At 35.1% G+C, this 20,939-nt stretch overlaps 1 protein-coding gene across 1 annotated transcript in view; it reads left to right on the top strand.

Moving 5' to 3' along the window:
* Positions 1 to 20,939, top strand: part of LOC150107622 (uncharacterized) — a 170,549-nt gene that overhangs the window by 33,765 nt on the left and 115,845 nt on the right. The window contains exon 2 of the mRNA XM_090391428.1: positions 1,122 to 1,185. Coding sequence (XP_090247554.1) covers positions 1,122 to 1,185 — 64 coding nt within the window. The remainder of the gene's footprint in view (positions 1 to 1,121; positions 1,186 to 20,939) is intronic.

Raw genomic sequence — 20,939 nt, 5'->3', positions numbered from 1 at the left:
CTAAAACACTGCATCACAGATGCCCTGTTAAAATACAATGTACTATTAAAATAAGAACAGCTACCCAACATCCTTTTTCAGTACAACTGTAAGCACATTGAACCTACTTTTCCTCTGGAACAGCCTTCCTCATAATGTTTCCCAACTTCATCTTCTAGCTCATTATGAAAAATGTTAGTAATTTCTTGTTTCTCCTTGCCTGCACCTTGCACATGCCACTGATGTGCTATAAGTTTTTGTATAGCTTGTGTGTGTAGGATAAAAAAAAAAAAAAAATCCATACCAGATATTAGCTACCCTTATCTACACACTAAAAAAATCCTTACCTTTATTAAGATCATCGTGATGTCTACAGTATTCCTTTCCCCTGCAAACTAACTTTGTACAAACTGAAAGAACCTCTTGGGTAGCACACCATATCAGTGGATCTATATCATGGTGTGATATACAGAAGCAGATATAAATCTGAGAGACTATTTCTAGAATATGCCATGGCACTACAACGTTCTCTAACGTTTAGTAAATTCAGCTGCCTTATTTTATCAGAAATCTTGGAAAACTATCATCTTCAGACCTTTAACGAGATTACATTGCTGCACTTAAAGAAGGCACCAGTTACAACTGTAGGATCTCATTTTTCACGTTCAATTTGTGTTTACCTTCCTGCTGGTGTGCCTGCATGTATGTTCTTAGTGTATTTCTTTGCACTTGGTAGCCAAGCCAAAATATTGGCATAATCATTTAATAGTTAAATAAATTTAGTTGGTTATTTTCTCTCAAGATATGTTTTCTCCTCTAAACATCTACATGTCTTTCCAATTTTTGTTTGGACCATGACATTGTTTGATTTGTAAATGAAATCAAAAGGCATTTTTGCTGGTTTTGATTATATGCAATTGTATAATAAAGTTCCATACTATCATAAATATAAGAATTATTAATCATTTTTGGTACTAAAATTCGATCATTCTTTAATTTCACTAAATCTTAATGACCTTTATCAACCCCCCCCCCCCCCCATTACATTTATAGCAATTGCACATATATTTATGAAGAGTTTAAAAATTTGTTTTAAGAATTTTTACTTACGAAACCACTTAACAATATCAAATTCTTTACAGCAACAAAAGTCTTGGGAACAGTGAAATGGTTCAATGTTAAGAATGGATATGGATTTATTAACAGGTGTGTTAGCCAGTGTTTTAAATTTTAAATTTTAATTTAATTTTTTTTGTTAAAAGAATATTTTATTTTCACATAATATATACTGTATTGTAGGCTGTATAAAATTTGATGTTATCACAATTCTCATCAAATTCCTGATATTTACCTTCATGGGAGAGGGGAGGTTGTATAAGGATCCTATGATAGTACTACATAATTAACTTCCTATTAGCAGAAATAGTCTTATTTGTGAGGACTCCAGTATATTATCATCTCGTATTTTGGTCTTCTAACTGCTGACAAAGAATTTAAAAAAATACGAGGCTGACAGATGAAAAAATTAAAAAAATTAAAAAAGAACTCTACCGTCCTTCCAAAACTTGCTACCAATACCGTAATCAACCTTTCTTCAGTCACCCTGAAGCCTTAAGCAATCAACGTGCTGTCACGTGGCCACAACTTCGCGATTGCTCCCAAAAAAAATACCCAGTGAGGATATTATGATCCAGATCAAACGCAGAAACCGCCACTTTCCACATCAAGTCGCCAACAGTGTGAGACTGGATGTAGCTTGTGTCCTTTCCAAAGCAGTCCCACCAAAATCCAACATATCCAACAAGGAATATAAAGCTCTACAGGAAATGAAGAATAATAAAGAAATAGTTATCACCAAAGCGGGTAAGGGAAACGCAACTGTAGTCCTTAACCAAAAGGACTATACAGGTAAGCTGAATGCTCTTCTCTTAGATCGGGCTACTTACTTCCCCATCAATTACAATCCCACCAACTCTCAAATTAGAAAACTTCACAGGCTCCTTAAGAGAGTCACTTCTTGGCCTGTAGAAGTTACCAACAGATTAAAGCCATTTAGCTCTATACCCCCCCGTATTTACTGACTCCCAAAAATACATAAAGAAAATGTGCCATTACGTCCCATAGTGGATGGCATTGATTCCCCCACATACAAATTAGCTAAACATTTGGCCAAAGAGCTCACATACTATACTGGCAACACACCATCACACTTAAAAAAACTCAGCCCATTTCAAAGCCAGCATAGAAAACCTTACACTCCAACATACTGACATAATGGTCAGCTTTGATGTCTCCTCTTTATTCACAAATGTCCCACTCAAGGAAACTCTAGAGCTAATCCAAGCTAAATTTTCTCCCGATATCTCAGCCTTATTTCAGTTCACAATGAACTCAGGCTATTTCGTTTGGCAAGGAAAATTCTACAAACAAATAGAGGGGACAGCCATGGGTTCACCACTCTCCCCACCCTTGGCCAATTTCTTTATGGAGACCTTTGAAGAAAAAGCCTTAGCCTCTGCCCCACAAAAACCAACCATATGGCTTCGCTACATTGATGATGTGTTTGCTATTTGGCCACATGGCTCTGAAACACTTCTCTCCTTCTTAACACACTTAAACAACCAACACCCCAGAATCAAATTCACCCTGGAAAAAGAGGAAAAAAACAGCCTCCCTTTCCTAGACACACTAGTCACCCGCCAGCCTAATGGAACCTTGGTTTTCTCAGTTTACAAAAAACCCACCCATACAGGCAGATACATTCACCAACAATCCCCCCCCCCCCTCACAACAATATGGAGTAGTGAAAACACTATACAACAGGGCTAAACTAATCTGTTCAAACGACTTGGCCCTAAACACTGAACTAAATCACATCCTCAACACTTTCTCAGCCAATGGCTACCCCCAAAAAAAGTCCAAAAAATATTAGAACCTACAAACCACAGATCCCCCCCCCCTCCACAACAAGGATTACTCTAAATCCATCACCATTCCCTACATCCGAGGCACCTCAGAAAAGATTACCAAAATCTTAAAAAAGCATGACCTGACCTCCTGTTACAAACCTTACAGAAAATTGGCATCCCTTATCTGCTCCACTAAAGACCAACCACTTCCCCTAGACCTACCTGGTGTATACCAGGTCCCTTGCAGTTGTAATCTGTCTTACTTTGGCCAAACAGGCAGGACAGCGAATATCAGAATTTCTGAACACAAGGACTACATCCGGTTTCACAAGTACAGCCATTCTGGTCTTGCGGACCATGCTCTGGATACACGCCACAGAATACGGTGGAAGAAAGCTACAGTAATACACCGTAGCAAATACAAATACGAAAGACTATTTATGGAATCAGCCTCAGCCCTAAGAAATTCTCCAAACCTCAACAAATTTGGTTGTATGCGACTGCCCCAAATTTGGGAGGCTTACATCAGCAGACCTTCAGCCAACGGCCAAGAACACCTACTTAGCCTGCTAGAGGGCACCATCAGGACTTTTAGGAGAACAATAGCTTCATCTCTTCATTCCCAGTTACTGTGTTTGTAGTGCCTACGTGCACGTGCTTTTTTTGCGAGTTCCTTTAGAAGATGGCAATGTGACATTGCCGAAATATCGGAAAATATTTATTAAAGTATAATTTAATTTATATCCTTAACTACGTTGTTCAATTCCTTAAGTGTTTTAATAACTGCATCAATCCCTTGATTTTACTCATATGTTTACTCTGGATTTTTTGCAGTCACCCTGGTATCAAATACTTGTTTTGTAATCTTTTCTTTCTTGTTCTGTTTAGTCACTGTGCTATCTTTTGATTAGCTCTGCTCACACAGTCTTGACGCTAATAACAGGTTCCTTTTTAATGTTTATTTTTAATATGCTTCTGTCAATTGCAATCCCCCCCCCAAATTTACGTATTTGTAATCTCTAATCTTTGGTTGACAGTTTATTTCTAATGAACTCTCAGATCCACAAATTAAAATTGAAGTCTTTTATGAAGCCTTCAATTTTAATTTGCATTGAAATCAGCCAAAACACTGAAAATAGTTCAGTGTTTTGGCTGATTTCTTAATATTCATTATAAATTGTTTAGCCCCACCATACCAGCCTTACTTATTTTGTTAACTACGCTTGTTTCCATAAATTAAAGAACAAAGAGGAAATTTGTGATAACTCAAGGGGGGGGGGGTAGAAGAGAGAACATATGAAAGTCAGGTATGTTATGTAAAGTCATGCCGAGTCTGGTTATCATATACAAATGATTGGTGCTGTCAGCAGTATATGCAAATGAGCCATGGCATAAAAGCAGGCATTTTTGGAGTCTTTTTCCATTTTGTGTATGGAGTGAGAACAAGACATTGCATGATAGCAGAATTGAATTCTTGGATATAGCTGCAACACATTTAAACTATGAATTCAGGTGGTGAGCCATTGTAAGACTACAGGTTGGCCAAAGTCAGACAGAGGTAGTCAAATGGTTGCATCTGAATTGTTCTCTGGTTCGCGGACTGTTGTCACAAACAGCATCTCCGAGATACAGTAAACGAAGACCATGGGCTACCACCATACTGTGCATGTATGTGATCGATATCTCCAATTATCTCTTGTCGAAACAGGAGTGCTACCCCGAATCAGCTGCAGTCCAACCTTGCTTCGCTACAGGAATATTGGCATCTGCTTCCACTGTGCTCAGAAGGCATCATAAAGATGGTCTCTGTGCTAGGCAAATGGTAGTCTGCATGTTCCTATATCCACACCACAGGAGAAAATGTTTCAAATGGCCCAGGCTCCATGTCAACTGGACCCAAGACCAGTGGGATCAGTATTGTTTATAGACGAGTTCTGATTTGTTCTACAAAGTGATACCAGACAGGCCCTGATCTGGATAGAACCGAGGACTACTTATGGTGGAAGTGGTGTGATGGTTTGGAGAGGCATCTTGTTGGATGGATGCTCGAACCTATGCTTCCTAGTGGAACCATTGTTTGCGGCAACTTACAGAGATGAGGTCCTGGACCTCTAAGTTCATCTACATGCAGGTGTGATAAGGAAGGCATTTTTTTCCCCTACAAGTCAGTAATGCTTGTCCTCATTGAGCAATGCTCATGGACCATATCTTCAACAAGAGACTATCATACATATGGATTAGCCCATCAGGTCTCCTGACCTTAATCCTGTTGAGCATGTCTGGGATGTTCTGATGTTGAGCATGTCTTGGGTCTTAGGAGAGCTTTGCAGGAGCAGTGGTTATTACTGAAAACTGAGCTCCTGAACACAGTTATAAATAGTATGAAACATTATGAGCACTGTAGTACTGTGTTGGATGACCACCTTTTTTTTGAGGCATTCTTGTTTTTGACCATTTTGTTCACGTACCCATTTGTTACTGAATTAAACTATTTATTTACAATTTTTGTGAGTGTTTCTTTCATATCTCATATCATACTGCTCTTCACCAAATCACATAAAAATTCATCATAAATTTTGAGTAATGTCGATTTTTTTTTTCTTCCATAATTTATGGAAGCCTATGTATTTATGGATGCTGCTGCTTAGCTACAAACAATGTTCAGTGCATCTCTGCTAGTGGTGATATATAAAAGTAAATGATGCTTTACTAACTTGGATAGTTGGATGTTATTCTGAATCAGAAAAGCTGTTGATGGATTATGATTGAAAGTATTATTTAGGACAGATGTCTCAAATCATGAGAAAAACGGGTAATAACAGTTTGCAAAATATTGCATGCATTAGTGACAAAGATATAAGTGATGAATTGATTGACGCAATAGTGTATGTTGGGGGGGGGGGGGGTGATCATCTTTTTACTTGGTTGGTGAAATCCTACAATCTTTCAATTAAAAAAAATGAACTGCTGCATGATTTAAATAAACATGGATAGTACATCCAAATAGATAAGTTGATTGAAAGTAGAACTATATATGAATTTAAAACAAATGAAAAAGTGAAAAGGTGAAGTTTGACATGACAAACAGATCACTTCACCTAAATCCATGATTATAAGAATAAAAAGCTTTTTAATAGTGATTGTTTATATTGTATCTTGCTCCATTCTGCATTCACCTTGAAATATAAACAGACAAAACAGAATGGTGTTTTTAAAGTGTAATTTTGTTTTAATAATTTCATTTGCATTGAAATCAAGTAAATGAGTAAGTTTTGAATGAAATAACTGAAAACAGACAGAAATAAATAGGAACTAAATTAATAATTAATTGTTATAAATTAAATGGTTAATAAATTTAAGTAAACTTCTGTAACTACAACTTTCCACTATTTATTATCATTGGTCTTAAGTTCATTCATCTATACTTTCCTATCATGCATTCTGACATCCAAGGATGACCTTTCATTTTTCTCTTTTCCACTCCAAGAAAATATTTTTATTGATCTATCCTGTTATCTGTTTTTACTTCTATCTACCAGGCTTTCAGATAGCTTCCTCTTAACATATCCTCATAGTTCACATTCCAATGACCTGATATTATTCTAGTCATGTGTCTCTGGACTCTTCTCAAAATCTTCTCATTGCATTGAAAATTGAATGACTAAATCTTTACACCAAAATACTGCCTTGTGTAACTTTGTTTATTTTTTATATGTTGTTATTATTATTATTACAATCGGTGTCTCCATGGAGTCAAGAAGTTACCCTTCTTGATGTGTCCCTTATTCATTTCCTTGTCCATTGTCATGCTAAGTTCCTTATCTCTTTTACTTCATTCAGTACATGACTGTCAAATGCACAACATTCCAAATTGTAATACCTTATTAGATATGTGAAGAGCCAAAGGCTCCAAAGGCTGCAGTATCCAGGTATTTGCTTACGCTTGGAATCGCCGAACTTTATATATATATAGTTTTTTACTATATTCGGCATGAAACTCTTTGAGTTTCTTATTCGGCTAAGAAACTATATGGGATGTAATATCCCTTAACTTAAACATGTAATACCTTAAATTTCATATCATTGAAGCCTTTGGCTCTTCACATATCTAATAATTTATTAGAGCACCTCACAGCAATACTCGTAGTAGGGGTACAAGTTCTGTTCGCTACAAACTTGATATTAACTAGGTCTGGCTACTCACTGATGAGACCTCAATAAAGGTCGAAACCGGTCTGGATAGTGACCTTCTCTCATAATGTGAACAAAAATACAGTTCATAGGAGCTAAGTTCACATTATGGGCAAATATCAAGAATAGTGATCGGAGCTCGCTCCACCTCTACCACGAGTTGCCCCAGCTTGCACTACCCTTTGGGATCAGTGCTGCGGTATCCAGGTATTTGCTTATGCTTGGAATCGCCGAACTTTATATATATATAGTTTTTACTATATTCGGCATGAAACTCTTTGAGTTTCTTATTCGGCTAAGAAACTATATGGGATGTAATATCCCTTAACTTAAACATGTAATACCTTAAATTTCATATCATTGAACTGGTAGGCTCTTATCTGCCCATACAGATAGCCTGTTTTGATTCTCTTGAGAGCATCAACTTTACTTCTCTTAGCTCTCTCTCCCCAGTTTGTATTAGTAGTAAACAAGTATTCAACCTCTCCTAGTATCATTGACATATAAGTTAAACAATAATAACCCTAAAACTGAACTCTGTGATGTCACCATCCTCTTCTAGAATGCTACTCTGAGTTGCTATTAAGTATAGGGTTCTGATGCCTGTCAGATGGCCTCTTTTATCCAACTTACTGATCCATTTTCATTCTTTTCTTATTATAATGCCAGTTTCTCATTTGACAATCTGATGTCCATTTGCAAAATCCAGATGTATTTCTGTTTCCTCTGATAAGTAAATACTTCTTTCTATTGCAATTTTGCAAAGAATATTTGTTAAATGTAACTTTCTCTTAACAAACTGCTGCACCCAAACATAGATCCTGGCTCTCATCAGCATCTTCCAAACTTTCCACAATTCCAGGTATATAAATTTTGTCATTTCAAGCCTTCGTTTTTGCAACTCTTTTGTGTTCTGGTACAATTTTATTGTCTTTTTCACTTATTTGGGGCCTCTCCTCTTGCAGAGTTTTCATTAAACAAGTAAGTCAAGTGATTAACCCCTTGGAGCATTCCTTCAAAATTTATACTGTAATGGTTCCGTTCTGTTGCTTTATTGTCATAGTTTACGTAAGTTCACCGCTTACTTTTATTCCTTCCTATTCTGTCCTTGCTCTAGTCGTGTGAAATCAGTCACTAACATAAAAAATACCTCAATGAAATGTTCATCAAATACTTTAATGGTATTTTCTGCACTGGTTACTTTGCTATCATTCCCATAAACTAATATTATTTTAGTATAATTCTCTCTTCTGTTGGCTATATATCAAAAAGATCTCAGACTTTTTTTGTCCTGATTGGAAAATAATTACTCATACCTGTAATTTATTTATTTGTTATATATATATTTAAAACCAAACTTATATTCTTATAATCTGAAGATATACACTACTCATGTTAATGTTTGTTTTTTATATTATGCCTATGTTACAAATTTTATGACCTTGCTCATTCATCTGCATTTAGATGGATAACTATCATCATAAAACTATTTCCTATTCTCATAAGTTAATTAAGCCATAGTTATATACAATTCATAGCCTACTTAAATCCAGTTAACTGTCATTACTCTGATCATAAAATTTAGTGTCAGCTTAAATCATCATCAAATTTCTGATATGTTACCCTCAATACAGGATCAACAATTTTCTTCTAATTAATTAGTTGTCTGTGAGGGCTTCAGTATTGTCAAAACTTATATTTAATCTTCTAACGCATTTCTTACTGTATTCTATCTAAATCTTGGTCTTTTGTTCCTTTTTCCTGCCATCCTGGTGACAAATATGTTCTACTAACCTTTGCTGTAATGTTCAAGTAACCATACCTACTACCTGAGATTAGCTTTGCTAACATATTCCTGAATGTTCCTTTCTAATATCCTCATTTTTAGTATGATTCTGCCATTGATGCCATCTGCTCACTTCGCTAATCATTCACATAATAACTCATATCTGTGGTCTTCAGTTGTTGATCAGTGTTTTATTTGTAATTCACCTCTCATATTCATAAGTTAAAATTCATTTGAATACTGTCTTGTATATAGTTAGTTTAGCATTTTGACTACTTTCTCTCTTATTCCATATAAATTTATTCAGTTGACTTCTACTTGCCATACCAGCTATGTAATTCTGTTGCCTATTTCTATATATTTGTCATCTTCATTTAAAATTGTGCCTAAATAGCTGAAATGTTTTTACTTGATCTATAGATTCTCTATCGAGGATGTAGTTGATTGCTTTCAATGTTCCTGCCTATTTTCATAGCCTGTTTTATTGCTGATTTTCATACCAAATTTTGTTTCATTTAGCAATATTTTAAAGTAATTACTGTGGACATCTAGAACATCTTTATCTTCATAATCATAAATTGTAAAATCATTTTAAATTTAATATTATAGTACACAATGTTGGAATATCATATAAAACCTTAGAGCATCAGGTCATTCAGGTTACAATACATTAAATTTATAACTGTGTAATGCATGATCATTATATACACATGCTTGTGTGTATATGTATACATATAGATAAAACATGACTATATACAGAAGTAGTTGCACTATACAATGTTAATTTGGCTTTGGAACAAAATAAATAGTCAAACAACATTTTAATTTTATGCAATCAATTTGAACTTTACATTTTATGCTTGAGACTTGACCCTTGAATACAAACAATCTGCTGGAAGCCATTACCAAAATCCAATCATTTATCTAATTATTTTGAACCAAGTTTTCTCATTTCTGCAGATTTTTGTATTTTGTTACTTAAATATAAAGAGCCAATAGGCTTCATTTCGGCGATATAAACATTACTTAAATTAAGGGGATATTAAATCCCACATTGTTTTAAAACCGAATAAGAAACTCAAAGATTGGAATCGGAGAGTTTCATGCCGAATATAGTAAACTATAAAAGTATTAGCGTGAGCCAATGCAAGTAGTCCTAGTATGTAGTACAATACCAGACAACTCGTAGCAAAGGTGGAAACTGTATATTTTAGACCCCAATATCTACTATCTTGATTAATATTTATTTCATTATATAATTTTTATGAATAATAATAATAGCCTATAAATGTATAAATATCTCAGTGGTATGTTTGTTGCATATTCTTATATTTTTCTTATACATTTCTTATATTTTGTATTATGGGAGGAGTTAAACTGGAGGAAGTAGAAGAGACAAGAGATCTGGGTTTGATGATTGATAGAAACCTGAAATTTAGGGAACATATTGCAAAGGTAGTGAAGGTAACACAGAGGATTGCTGCAGTAATGAGAAGGACACTGACCTGCAGAGATAAAATGGTTACCATTCCGTTGTATAAGACTCTGATCAGACCACACTTAGACTATTGTTCTCAGATCCAGTCCCCAGGATTTGAAGGGGATAAATTAACTGTGGAAAGGGTACAAAGGCGGATAACAAAGATGGTGTCGGGACTGTACAATGTTAGTTATGAGGATTGGCTGAGGGAGTGTGGACTGCAGAGTTTGGTGGATAGAAGAAGGAGGGGTGATATGATTGAGACTTCTAAACTGTTGAGAGGTGGTTACAGGGTTTGACACTGGGAAGTTCTTTCGCTTGGTTGAACAGCGGGAAGGAGTCATGACAAGGGACCATCCCTGGAAGTTACGAAAGGAAACTGTGAGAAAGAGGGTGAGGAGTGGCTTCTTTGCATGGAGGGTGAACCATAGAATGCATTGCCTGATGGAGTGGTGAGAGCGGTCAATGCATTTAAGGAGTGGTATGATAGACTTTGTGTTTCCTAGGAGGGAACTCCCTCGATGAGTCTTGATAGACTTATGTTTCTTAGAAAGGACCTCCCACGATGAGTCTTTTGACTTCATGGAGGCCTGAATAATAATAATAATAATGATTTGTTTGGGTTGATTTCATTTCTTATTAATAAAGGTAGAGTATTGTATATTTTTGGTGCTTAATAAGTATGTTTATGCATTGCTTCTTTAGAAACTGTATATTTTAGACCCCAATATCTACTAAAGGAAATATCTTGATTAATATTTATTTCATTATATAATTTTTATGAATAATAATAATAGCCTATACATGTATAAATATCTGAGTGGTATATTTGTTGCATGTTCTTATATTTTTTTCTAGTTAAGATCTGAATTACTTTGAGTTGAAACTAGATGTTTCAGTGTAGAACAAGATTCCTCTCAACTTATTGTTGTGTTCTTTGAATTCATGAAGAAAATAAAATATTTTAGCATATTTAAATTGAAGAATCTATTCAAATAGTAGTCTGCTTAACATAATCCTTACTCTGTTATTTGCTCTACCATTCCAATCATGTAATGATAATTGTATGGAGAAGTTTGTTTTACATGCTGTATTTAAGTTAATTTTTTGTGAAACGTTCAGACTAAGTTTGAGTGGAGCCAATTTATTACTTTTGAAAGGTTAGCATTCACCATGGTTTGCATGTGTTTGACTGTGTCTGAAGAGACAATTAGGATTGTATTATCTGCAAAAACATTCATTTTACTATTTAGTTTTACTTCACAGAGTTATTAATGTAAATACTAAATAAAATAGATTCCAGAACAGATCTTTGTGGTACATTATAATCTAATATTTGAAAAGTGCTATAGCTGTTGGTCATTGAGTTCTAATTATTTTTACAGTATTCTTTCCTCCACTTTAAGTTTTAGTAGCCTCCAAAACATTGGCCATCTTCCTAATATTTTTTTCTATGTTTTTAGAGAAATTTTCCCATGTTAAAAAGTTTAGCCACTTTTTAACATTGCTTTATTTTTTTTCATTTATCTCTCTATGCTCTCAGAGCACATACTGACTTTATAAATTTTGATATGCTTCTTTCTTTTCCATGACAACCTCTGCTTAGTCCACCATGGATTTCTGTTTATTACAACAGTTATTCAATTTAGTTAGGTAATCCTGTCAGACTTGTACTAGATTTATTTAGGAGCATAACATCACTTGAATAAAGTAAATAGTTTGAATATCTTTAAATTTGATATTAGGTATAATGCCATTTTCCATCATAATGTGACCCATATTAATGATCAATAACAGTGGAGATATATGCACTTTTATTTCCCTCTGTTTTCTTCAGTTCTAACTGCTGAAATCATCAAATTCCTGACATGCACCCTCAAGGGATATACAGGATATGATAATACTACATAAAAAACTTATATCATTACTAACTTCCTGTCTACAATTTTCCTTCAAATCAATCTGTTACCTGTCAAGACTCCAACATTATCAGATTTTATGTCTGTCTTCTAAGGCACTTTTTACTGTATCAATCCACTTACATCTTAGTCTTCCTCTGGATCTTTTTCCAGCCAACCTGGCAGAGAACACTTGTTTTGCTAATCTTTCCTCTTCCATTCTGTTTAAGTGACCATACCACCTGAGATTAGCTATGCTAACAATGTCAAGTTCTTTCCTAATATCCTCATTTTTAATATGATATTGCTATTGACACCATCTGTTTGTGCCCCTAATCTTTCTCAGGACTCTCAACCCAGCTCGCAGATCCATAAGTTAAAATTGGTCTAAACACTGTCTTGTATATAGCTAATTTAGTGTTTTGGCTAATTTCTCTCTTATTCCATATAAATTTATTCAGTTGATTTCCTACCATACCAGCTTTGTTGATTCTGTTATCTATTTCCATATTTAATTTACCATCTTCACTAAAAATCATGCCTAAGTAGCTGACCTGCATACCATATCTTTTGTAACAGTTATTCAATTTAGTCAGGGAAGCTTGCAAACTTGTAGCGAATTTATTTAGAAGTATAAGATCATCCGCATAAAGCAAAGAGCTGACATTAACATCTCCAATTTTGATATCAGGTTTAATACTACTTCATAATGTGATCTATAGTAACAAAGGAGATAATGTACATCCTTGTCTGACACCAGATTTAACATTAAACCATCTTCCTGTACTTCCTTCAATTGTAACTGATGACTTAAAACTCAAATAAAGACTAAGTATTGCTTGATATAATGCCCCACTAACACACCATACAACTTTAGCATTTTGAATAGCTTCTCTCTTGTCACCTTGTCATATCCCTTTTCCAGATGTACAAAACTTAAATAGATCTTTGTTATACTTCCATGATTTCTCAACTGTTTGTCGTAAAGTGAAAATCTGATCCTGACAGCCTCTATTTGGACTGAAACCAGCTTGTTCTTTACCAAGTTTCCCTTCCACAATCCTTCTCAATGTTTCTCCAGTATATTTGCATAAATCTTACCAGGAACACTTAGTAGGGAAATGTCTCTGTAATTCTCACATTCAGTTTTATTTTCCTTTTTTATATATGGGTGTTACGAGAACACTACTCCAGTCATCTGGAATTCTTCCCTCTGTCCAGGCCTTCTGAACTATGCACTGCAGCCACTATAAGACTTTTATACTTCCATACTTTAGCATTTCTGGTTGAATATCTACTCCTGCTGCCTTTCCACATTCAGGCTTTTGATGGCTTTTTCTACTTCAAGTATGGATATGTATTCCTCATTGCATGTCTATTGAGTGTTTTTTACTACTGTGCTGTCACTGATTGTTTTGTTTGGCAATTTTTCGAAGTAATTACTCCATACATCAAGGATATCTTTTTCACCAGTTTTTTTGTCATATTTATCATCTCTAATTCCTTTTACAGCACTCTTTCCTCCATTTCTGAACTTCTTTACCAACCTCCAGAATATCTTGCCACCTTCTTGATATTTATTTTATGTTCTTAGCAAAGTCTTCCCATGACTTTTGTTTAGCTAGTTTTGCACAGTGTTTAGCTTTCTTACATTTGTCTCTGTATTTGCCGAGAGCACAAGGTGATTTATTTGCCAGGAACTTTCTACCTTTCCTTCACTGCCTCTTTAACTTCCTGTGTCCACCACTGAGTTCTGATTTTTTTTCTATTGCAGACAACCTCACCCACTTGCCAATGTTATCAATCATTCATAGCTTGCCACTCAATCTCCATCGTTTGATTCTTGTTCTCTCACTCTTTCATTTTTTCTTGAATAATGTTTGTGTATTTTAGTCTACAGTTCACATCTGAGAGCTGCTTAACTTTTATTTGTTTTAAAACTTTCTTACATGTTCTTCTTTTCAATATGAAATTCAATTTTATCCTGCTCAAGACTGAATGGTGATCACTTACAATTTTTTAAATCCTCTGTACACTCTAAGGTCCTGCCCCAGGGAGAAAACATCACTATCAATAATAACATAGTCAATGAGACTTTTCTTGTTCCTTGCCTCTTCTCTCCATGTGAATTTGTGCACATTTTTATGTTGGAACATTGTGTTAGTAATAACCAGTCCATGTCCTGAGCAGAAATCCAACTGGTATCTTCCATTATTATTAGCTTTGCTCTTTTCTCCAAATTTTCCCAATATATTTTTGTATGTCTGAGAATCATTTATTTAGATCTATTATTTAGATAGGAGCAATTTTTCATTTCAGTTGCTTTCTCCAATGCCTCAAAAAATTCCTCCACTTCTACCTTAGCACTTCATGACTTTTGTTTAGCTAGTTTTGCACAGTGTTTAGCTTTCTTACATTTGTCTCTGTATTCGCCAAGAGCACAATGTGATTTATTTGCCAGGAACTTTCTACCTTTCCTTCACTGCCTATTTAACTTCCTGTGTCCACCACTGAGTTCTGATTTTTTTTCTATTGCAGACAACCTCACCCACTTGTCAATGTGGTGATTTGCACCTATGGTCCCACCATAGGTGCAAATAAGTCTCATTGTCCAGTTCCCCATTCTGATATTTGCCCACATCACTACTTGAAATTGCTTGCCATTCAAAAAGATTAGCCTCGTATTTATTGCTGAATACTATGGCTACTCCTTCTTTTCCTTGATTGTCATTGCCTGAATATAATATTTTGTATTTATTGCTCAGAAAGATCTCACCAGTTTTGTATTTTTTTGTTTCAGTCTCCTCTATTATGTCGAACTTTTACTTATCCATTTCATCAGCTAGCTTCATTTCTTTGCCATTCGTCCTTGTTATGTTGATAGTACTGATCTTGAACTCTGATGATGTTGTGTTGAGGTGTGTTTTAGGATTTGTCCCAGTAACTGACTTTTTGCTGTTTGTTTGCTTGCGAAAACAATGAGGGCTTTGTTTATCCGGGCGACACCCAGCCACCATGAAATTTTGCCATGTTGTACCATCTTTTTTATATTGTGGTTTAAGCCAATATGAATAATTTGGATTGGCTAATCCCAAATTGCCAGCCCATCCTCATTCGTTCAGTATCTATCTAGATAGATACCTAACAGGGTGCACATTGGTTCAGAAGCCCTGGTCGGCTCTTCACATTCCTTTAGAGGCTGTGTGGAGATCTCCTCTCAGCTCTGTTGACTTAGAACTTAAATACTGACTATTGTTCTGTATAATGTTCCATTTACCCTATTGTAGCATTTTGAAAATCCTTTTATCTGGTACCTTATTACATGTCTTTTCCAGATCTACAAAGTTCGAGTACAGATCTTTATTATATTCCTGTATTTTCTTAACTATCAGCATCATTAAATTCCTGACATGTACAGGATATTATGACAGTACTTCATGAAAAATTACATCATTAACTTCCAGTTAACAGTTTTCCTCTAAATTAATCTGTTATCTATCAATACTCTTATATTTCTTCCTTCTAAGACAATTTTTACTGTATCAATTCACCTACATCTTGGTCTTCCTCTGGGTCTTTTTCTTCCAAACTGAAAAAGAACCCTTGTTTTGTTAATCTTTCCTCTTCCATTCTGTTTGTAACCATACCATCTGAAATTACCTTTGCTAATACATTCCTGAATGCTAACAGTGGCAAGTTCTTTCCTAACACCCTTGTTTTTAATATGATACTTCCATTGATGCACTCTCCTAATCTTTATCAGAACTTTCAATCTAGGGTCTCCAGTCTTTGATCAACTGTTTCATTTCTAGCCCAGCTCTCAGATCCATAAGTTAATATTTGTTTGAACACTGGCTTGTATACATCTAATTTAGTGTTTTCATTAATTTCTTTATTCCATATAAATTTTTTGCTGAGTACCATACCAGCTTTACTAATTGTTGTCTATTTGTATATCTAATTTGCCATCTTTATTAAAAATCATCAGTGGTAGTTCTGTGTAGTGGGAGAATTAAGCAGTAGGGTAGACGGTGAAATGAGTGGAGTAAAGTGCCTTCCAGTGATGAGTCCTTGGACTTCTTGGAAGCATCACATAATAATAATAATTGTGTCTAAATAGCTGAAATGATTTACTTGTTCTATAGGTTCTCCATTCAGGATACTGTTGATGTTTTCAGTGTTTGTCTATTTTTCATTGTCTTTGTCCTTTTTATTGCTGATTTTCTTATCAACTTTATTTTACAAGTTATTCAATTTAGTCAGGGTATTTTGCAGTTTAATCCTTTATCCAAGAGTAAGCAAACAAGCTTGCACCTGAACCATATTTCAGGACTGAGGCAACGCGTATAAAGAAGCTCATGACTTCATATCACTTGCCTTATACAGACCTCAACAAAGGTCGAAACCAGTCTGGGTAGTGACCAATTCCCATAATGCATAGCAATAAATAAATCCACAAGGAGATGTGCTTTGCATTATGGGATGTTAAGGCAAGTGATGTGAAGTCATTAGCTTCTTTATACGAGTTGTCCCAGTCCTGAAAATAGTTCAGGTGCAAACTTGTTTGCTTGCACTTGGATAAAGGATTAAACCAAGAATATAATCTCTTGGTATCCTTAATTTATAGTATAACCAAGTGGAAAAACTTGAAACAACCTCCATATTCCACTTTTTGATATCTGTCCATCAGCTGCTGTCTTATCCACTTAACCAGTGTCATATCCATCTCCATTTGTTCTAATTTGTGTAACAGTGTTTCTTATGATATTCTATCAGATGCCTTTGCAAAATCATCATGTAGCCATTTCCTTTAGCCAACAACTCAGTTGCTACTCTATTATAAAAAGTTAGTAAATTACTAAGGCATGGCCGATCCTTCACAAAGCCACGTTGACCCTCATACAGTATGATATTTTTATCTGCCCATTCTTGAATTCTCTTTTTGACCAATTTTTCTAGTACTTTTACCACCATGGCTGAGATACTGATTGGTTTAATTTGCTACTGTAGTCTTAGAACCTCCCTTATGCAAAGGAATAATTTTGTCCTCTTTCCACTACCTTGGAACTCTACCTGAGCTGAGACTTAAACAACTTAGTCAAAGGCATCGCCAGTTCCATTGCACATTCTCGCAAAACCCCAGCTGATATCTCATCTAATCCCACAGCTTTATTTACATTGAGATTCTGCAGTATCCTAAGAACCTCAGATTCATCCACCTCTGTTCCCACATTTGTCTGTCACATAGGTTGGAGCAGTAACCTCACCAGGAAGATATATGCTTGCCAAGTGGTCACTCAGTAACTCAACTATTTTATCTGCTTCTGTCTCCTGGTGATCGACCTGTACTCATTGTACTAATTTGGCGATGCATGACTTCCTGATCATCTGTGGAACTCCCTGGCCTATAGCAACAACAGTTTAATATACAGTGGAGTACCCAATGAAAAACGAGCAGCTGCAGTATAGCCGTCATAATCAGCAATAAATAGAAAGACAAAATTGAATCATATAACTGGATCTTTGAAAGAATAATGATAGTTATTATTTAATAACCATTCATCAGGATGACTGATTATTGACTGCAACCTTGATAAAGGAAGAGTTTGTTTGGTGACACATTCATTAACTGATTAGAGCTTAGAAAGTTGTATCTCTCATTTCAGTCTTTTTTTTCTTTCTATTTCTGACCTTCTGTTAAGAAGAATTATATAAACATTTTATTAAGAGCCAGCTGATAGCTTCAGAAAAATGATTGTCATCTAGCTCTCAAATAAGCTCGCAGTATATAAGGGTGCATTTATATCTTATCTCTTTTTGATAATGCATAGTACTCCTAATGTATATGATTCATGTTTCTTTATATATTTGTGTTAATTTTAAGTATTGTGGATTAGCTTAGAAAAATACATTTTAAACCAGAACTTTTGCAAAATAGTTTCAATGTGTTTTGTCCAACTCTCATGTTGTATTAGTAATATATAAAACAGGTGAACAAATTTCTTGTATAATGCCATTCTAAAATGAAAGGTTTTGGCAAGTTACTTGCTATTGCTATTATTTAAATTAAATACACTATTTAAAAACACTACTCATATCCACACATTTTTTTTATTTCATAATGCGTCATAGTAATTATAATAAGAACTTTTAACGTTCCACAAGGAATTCAAAAAATCAGCTTTATTGTAATTTTAATTGCAGTAAAACAATAACATTAATATGGAAGGTTTAAATAAATGCTACATATCAAATACAGTTATCCGGAATCACCCTAACTTCAAATGAATAAACCTTCAATTAACTAACCCTTGAATGGGTGCTAATTTGTCAGCTGAGTTCTGGTAGCACTAGCAATTCTAACTTTAGTTATCCAACTTTTCAGTTATCATCATGATCAAATTCCTGATATGTAACCTTGGGGCATGGGGGTACACAATATTATGATAGCACGACATGAAAAGCTTTCATTATTGCTAATTTCATATTGACCATTTTCCTCCAAATTAATCTCTCATCTGTCAGGATACCAAATTGTCAGATCTTATTTTGATCTTCTAAAGCACGTCTTACTCTATCAGTCCATCTAAATCTTGGTCCTGTTTGGGTCTTTTTCATGCCATTCTGAAAGATGCACTTGCTTTGCTATCCTTTCTTTTTCCATTCTGTTTAAGTGACTATACTACCTTAAGTTAATAAATAGTTATTTGCTTAACCATCTGTGTTCTTTTATACCGTGAAACCTATCATAACATGACTATACTACCTGTTAAACTCTGCTCATACGTTCCTTATTAACAATGGCGAGTTCTTTTGTAATCTCCTCATTTTAAATATGATTCTGCCATTGATGCATCTGATCACTTCCCTAATCATTCTCAGAAAACTCTCATATCATGTGGTCATGTCATGTGTTTTGTCCACCTCTCATGTTGTATTAGTAATATATAAAACAGGTGAACAAATTTCTTGTATAATGCCATTCTAAAATGAAAGGTTTTGGCAATGGAAGTCAAGTGTTTTATTTCTAGCTAGCTTTGCTTGGCCAAACATTTTTAACAGTAAGTAGTCTACTTTGAACACTGAGGTCCCACTTAAGTGTAAGCTTTTGATTAACAAAAGTTATTTTTGCCCATTTTGACTTATGCAGTAGAAACATGAAGACTCTGCAGTAATAGAAACGAAAGCAATGGAAGTGATAGTTTTAAGGACAATGTTTGCAAAAGCAAGAAAAGGCAGAATAAGCAATGCAGACATTATGAATAGTTAAGGACTAAAAGTGTTGAACAAATGCTTATGAATCTCTCTCTCTCTCACTTGAAGTGGCTTGGACATCTAATCAGAATAAATTTAGAACGAATACCAAGAAGCATGTATAAAATGAAATTTGACGGAAGGAGACTAAGAGGAAGACCATGGAAAAGATGAGACCAGATAAGAGAAGATCTAGAAAAAAAGAAACCTGAATTGGCACAGTGTTCATGAAGGAAGAATTTGGGAAGATGCAAAGAAATGGAGAGGTTTATTATTATTATTATTATTCGTGACACCTCCAAGGAGTCCGAAGACTCATCGCGGGAGGACACCTACTATACAACTGTCTCAACCACTACACCGAACCTCTACTACTAATCAATGCCATCTACCGCCCACCACAACTAGTTTAATCTGCCTGACTTGACAGTTTGTTGGAACAGTTCTTTCTAAAGGGAAAGATAGATTAAAACCTGGAAATGGTCAGTCAACTTGTTGCTTAAGGGTCGAAGCTTGATAACTGGGAGGAGATCTCCATGTAACCATTTAAGAAATGTAGAGAACAACCAGGCCTTCTGACCCAATATCCAATTTTCACCCTTCCGAATGTGCACCCCGTTAGTAGGGATCCTCCTGGATACTGAAAAACAAGGATGGACTGACAATTTGGGATTTAGCAGACCAAATTGTATTCCTATTGGTCTAAACCAAAATTCAAAATGATTGTATAAAATGACAAAATTTTATGCTAGCTGTGTTGTTGTCCAGTTAAACAAGGCTTTGGCTGTTTTTCTAAGGGAACCAGGGTGAATAGCAAAAAATCAGCTACTGGAACAAATTCCAGCTCAACATCAGAGTTATAATGGCACCATCACTGTAAGAAGCATCAATGGAACTATTAGAATTGGATAAACCAACATAATAGGCGTTACTGAGATAAAGAAGACAAAAAGAAGTGAATCTTCTAAGCAACAAATGCAAGATGTTATATTCAGGAAATAATGATCATGTAAAAGGACTAGCTGTTCCCTAACAAACACGAGAATAATCTTTTTGAGTGGCAGGCAATATCAAGTACTGATGTAGACAGATATCAGAATGGGGAATTGGACAATATAATGCCTCTAGTCCCACAGAAGCATTTGCTAAGAAGAAGTAGAGGGATTTTTCAAGACATTAGAGAAGGCAGCTGAAGAAAACAGAAAAGTTGTTCTTGTTGGAAATCTGAACAGCAGATTAGGAAATGATTGCCAGATATATAGAAATGTTTTGGTAAAATTTGGAAAAAATAGAGCAAAGCTAATAATAATGGTAAGTACCTGCTGGATTTCTGTCCAGGACATGGACTAGCCATTAGTAACACCATGTTTCAAAATAAAGATGTACACAAATTCACATGGAGAGGACACAAGAAATTTCTCATTGATTGTTATTGTTGATAG

Source organism: Typopeltis vanoorti, chromosome 4 (genome assembly GCF_054136105.1).
Source record: "Typopeltis vanoorti isolate ZY-2024b chromosome 4, IOZ_Tvanoo_1.0, whole genome shotgun sequence".
Classification (NCBI taxonomy): domain Eukaryota; kingdom Metazoa; phylum Arthropoda; class Arachnida; order Uropygi; family Thelyphonidae; genus Typopeltis; species Typopeltis vanoorti.
Note: the sequence above shows the minus strand (reverse complement) of the source record. Positions and strands in the feature narration are given on the sequence as shown.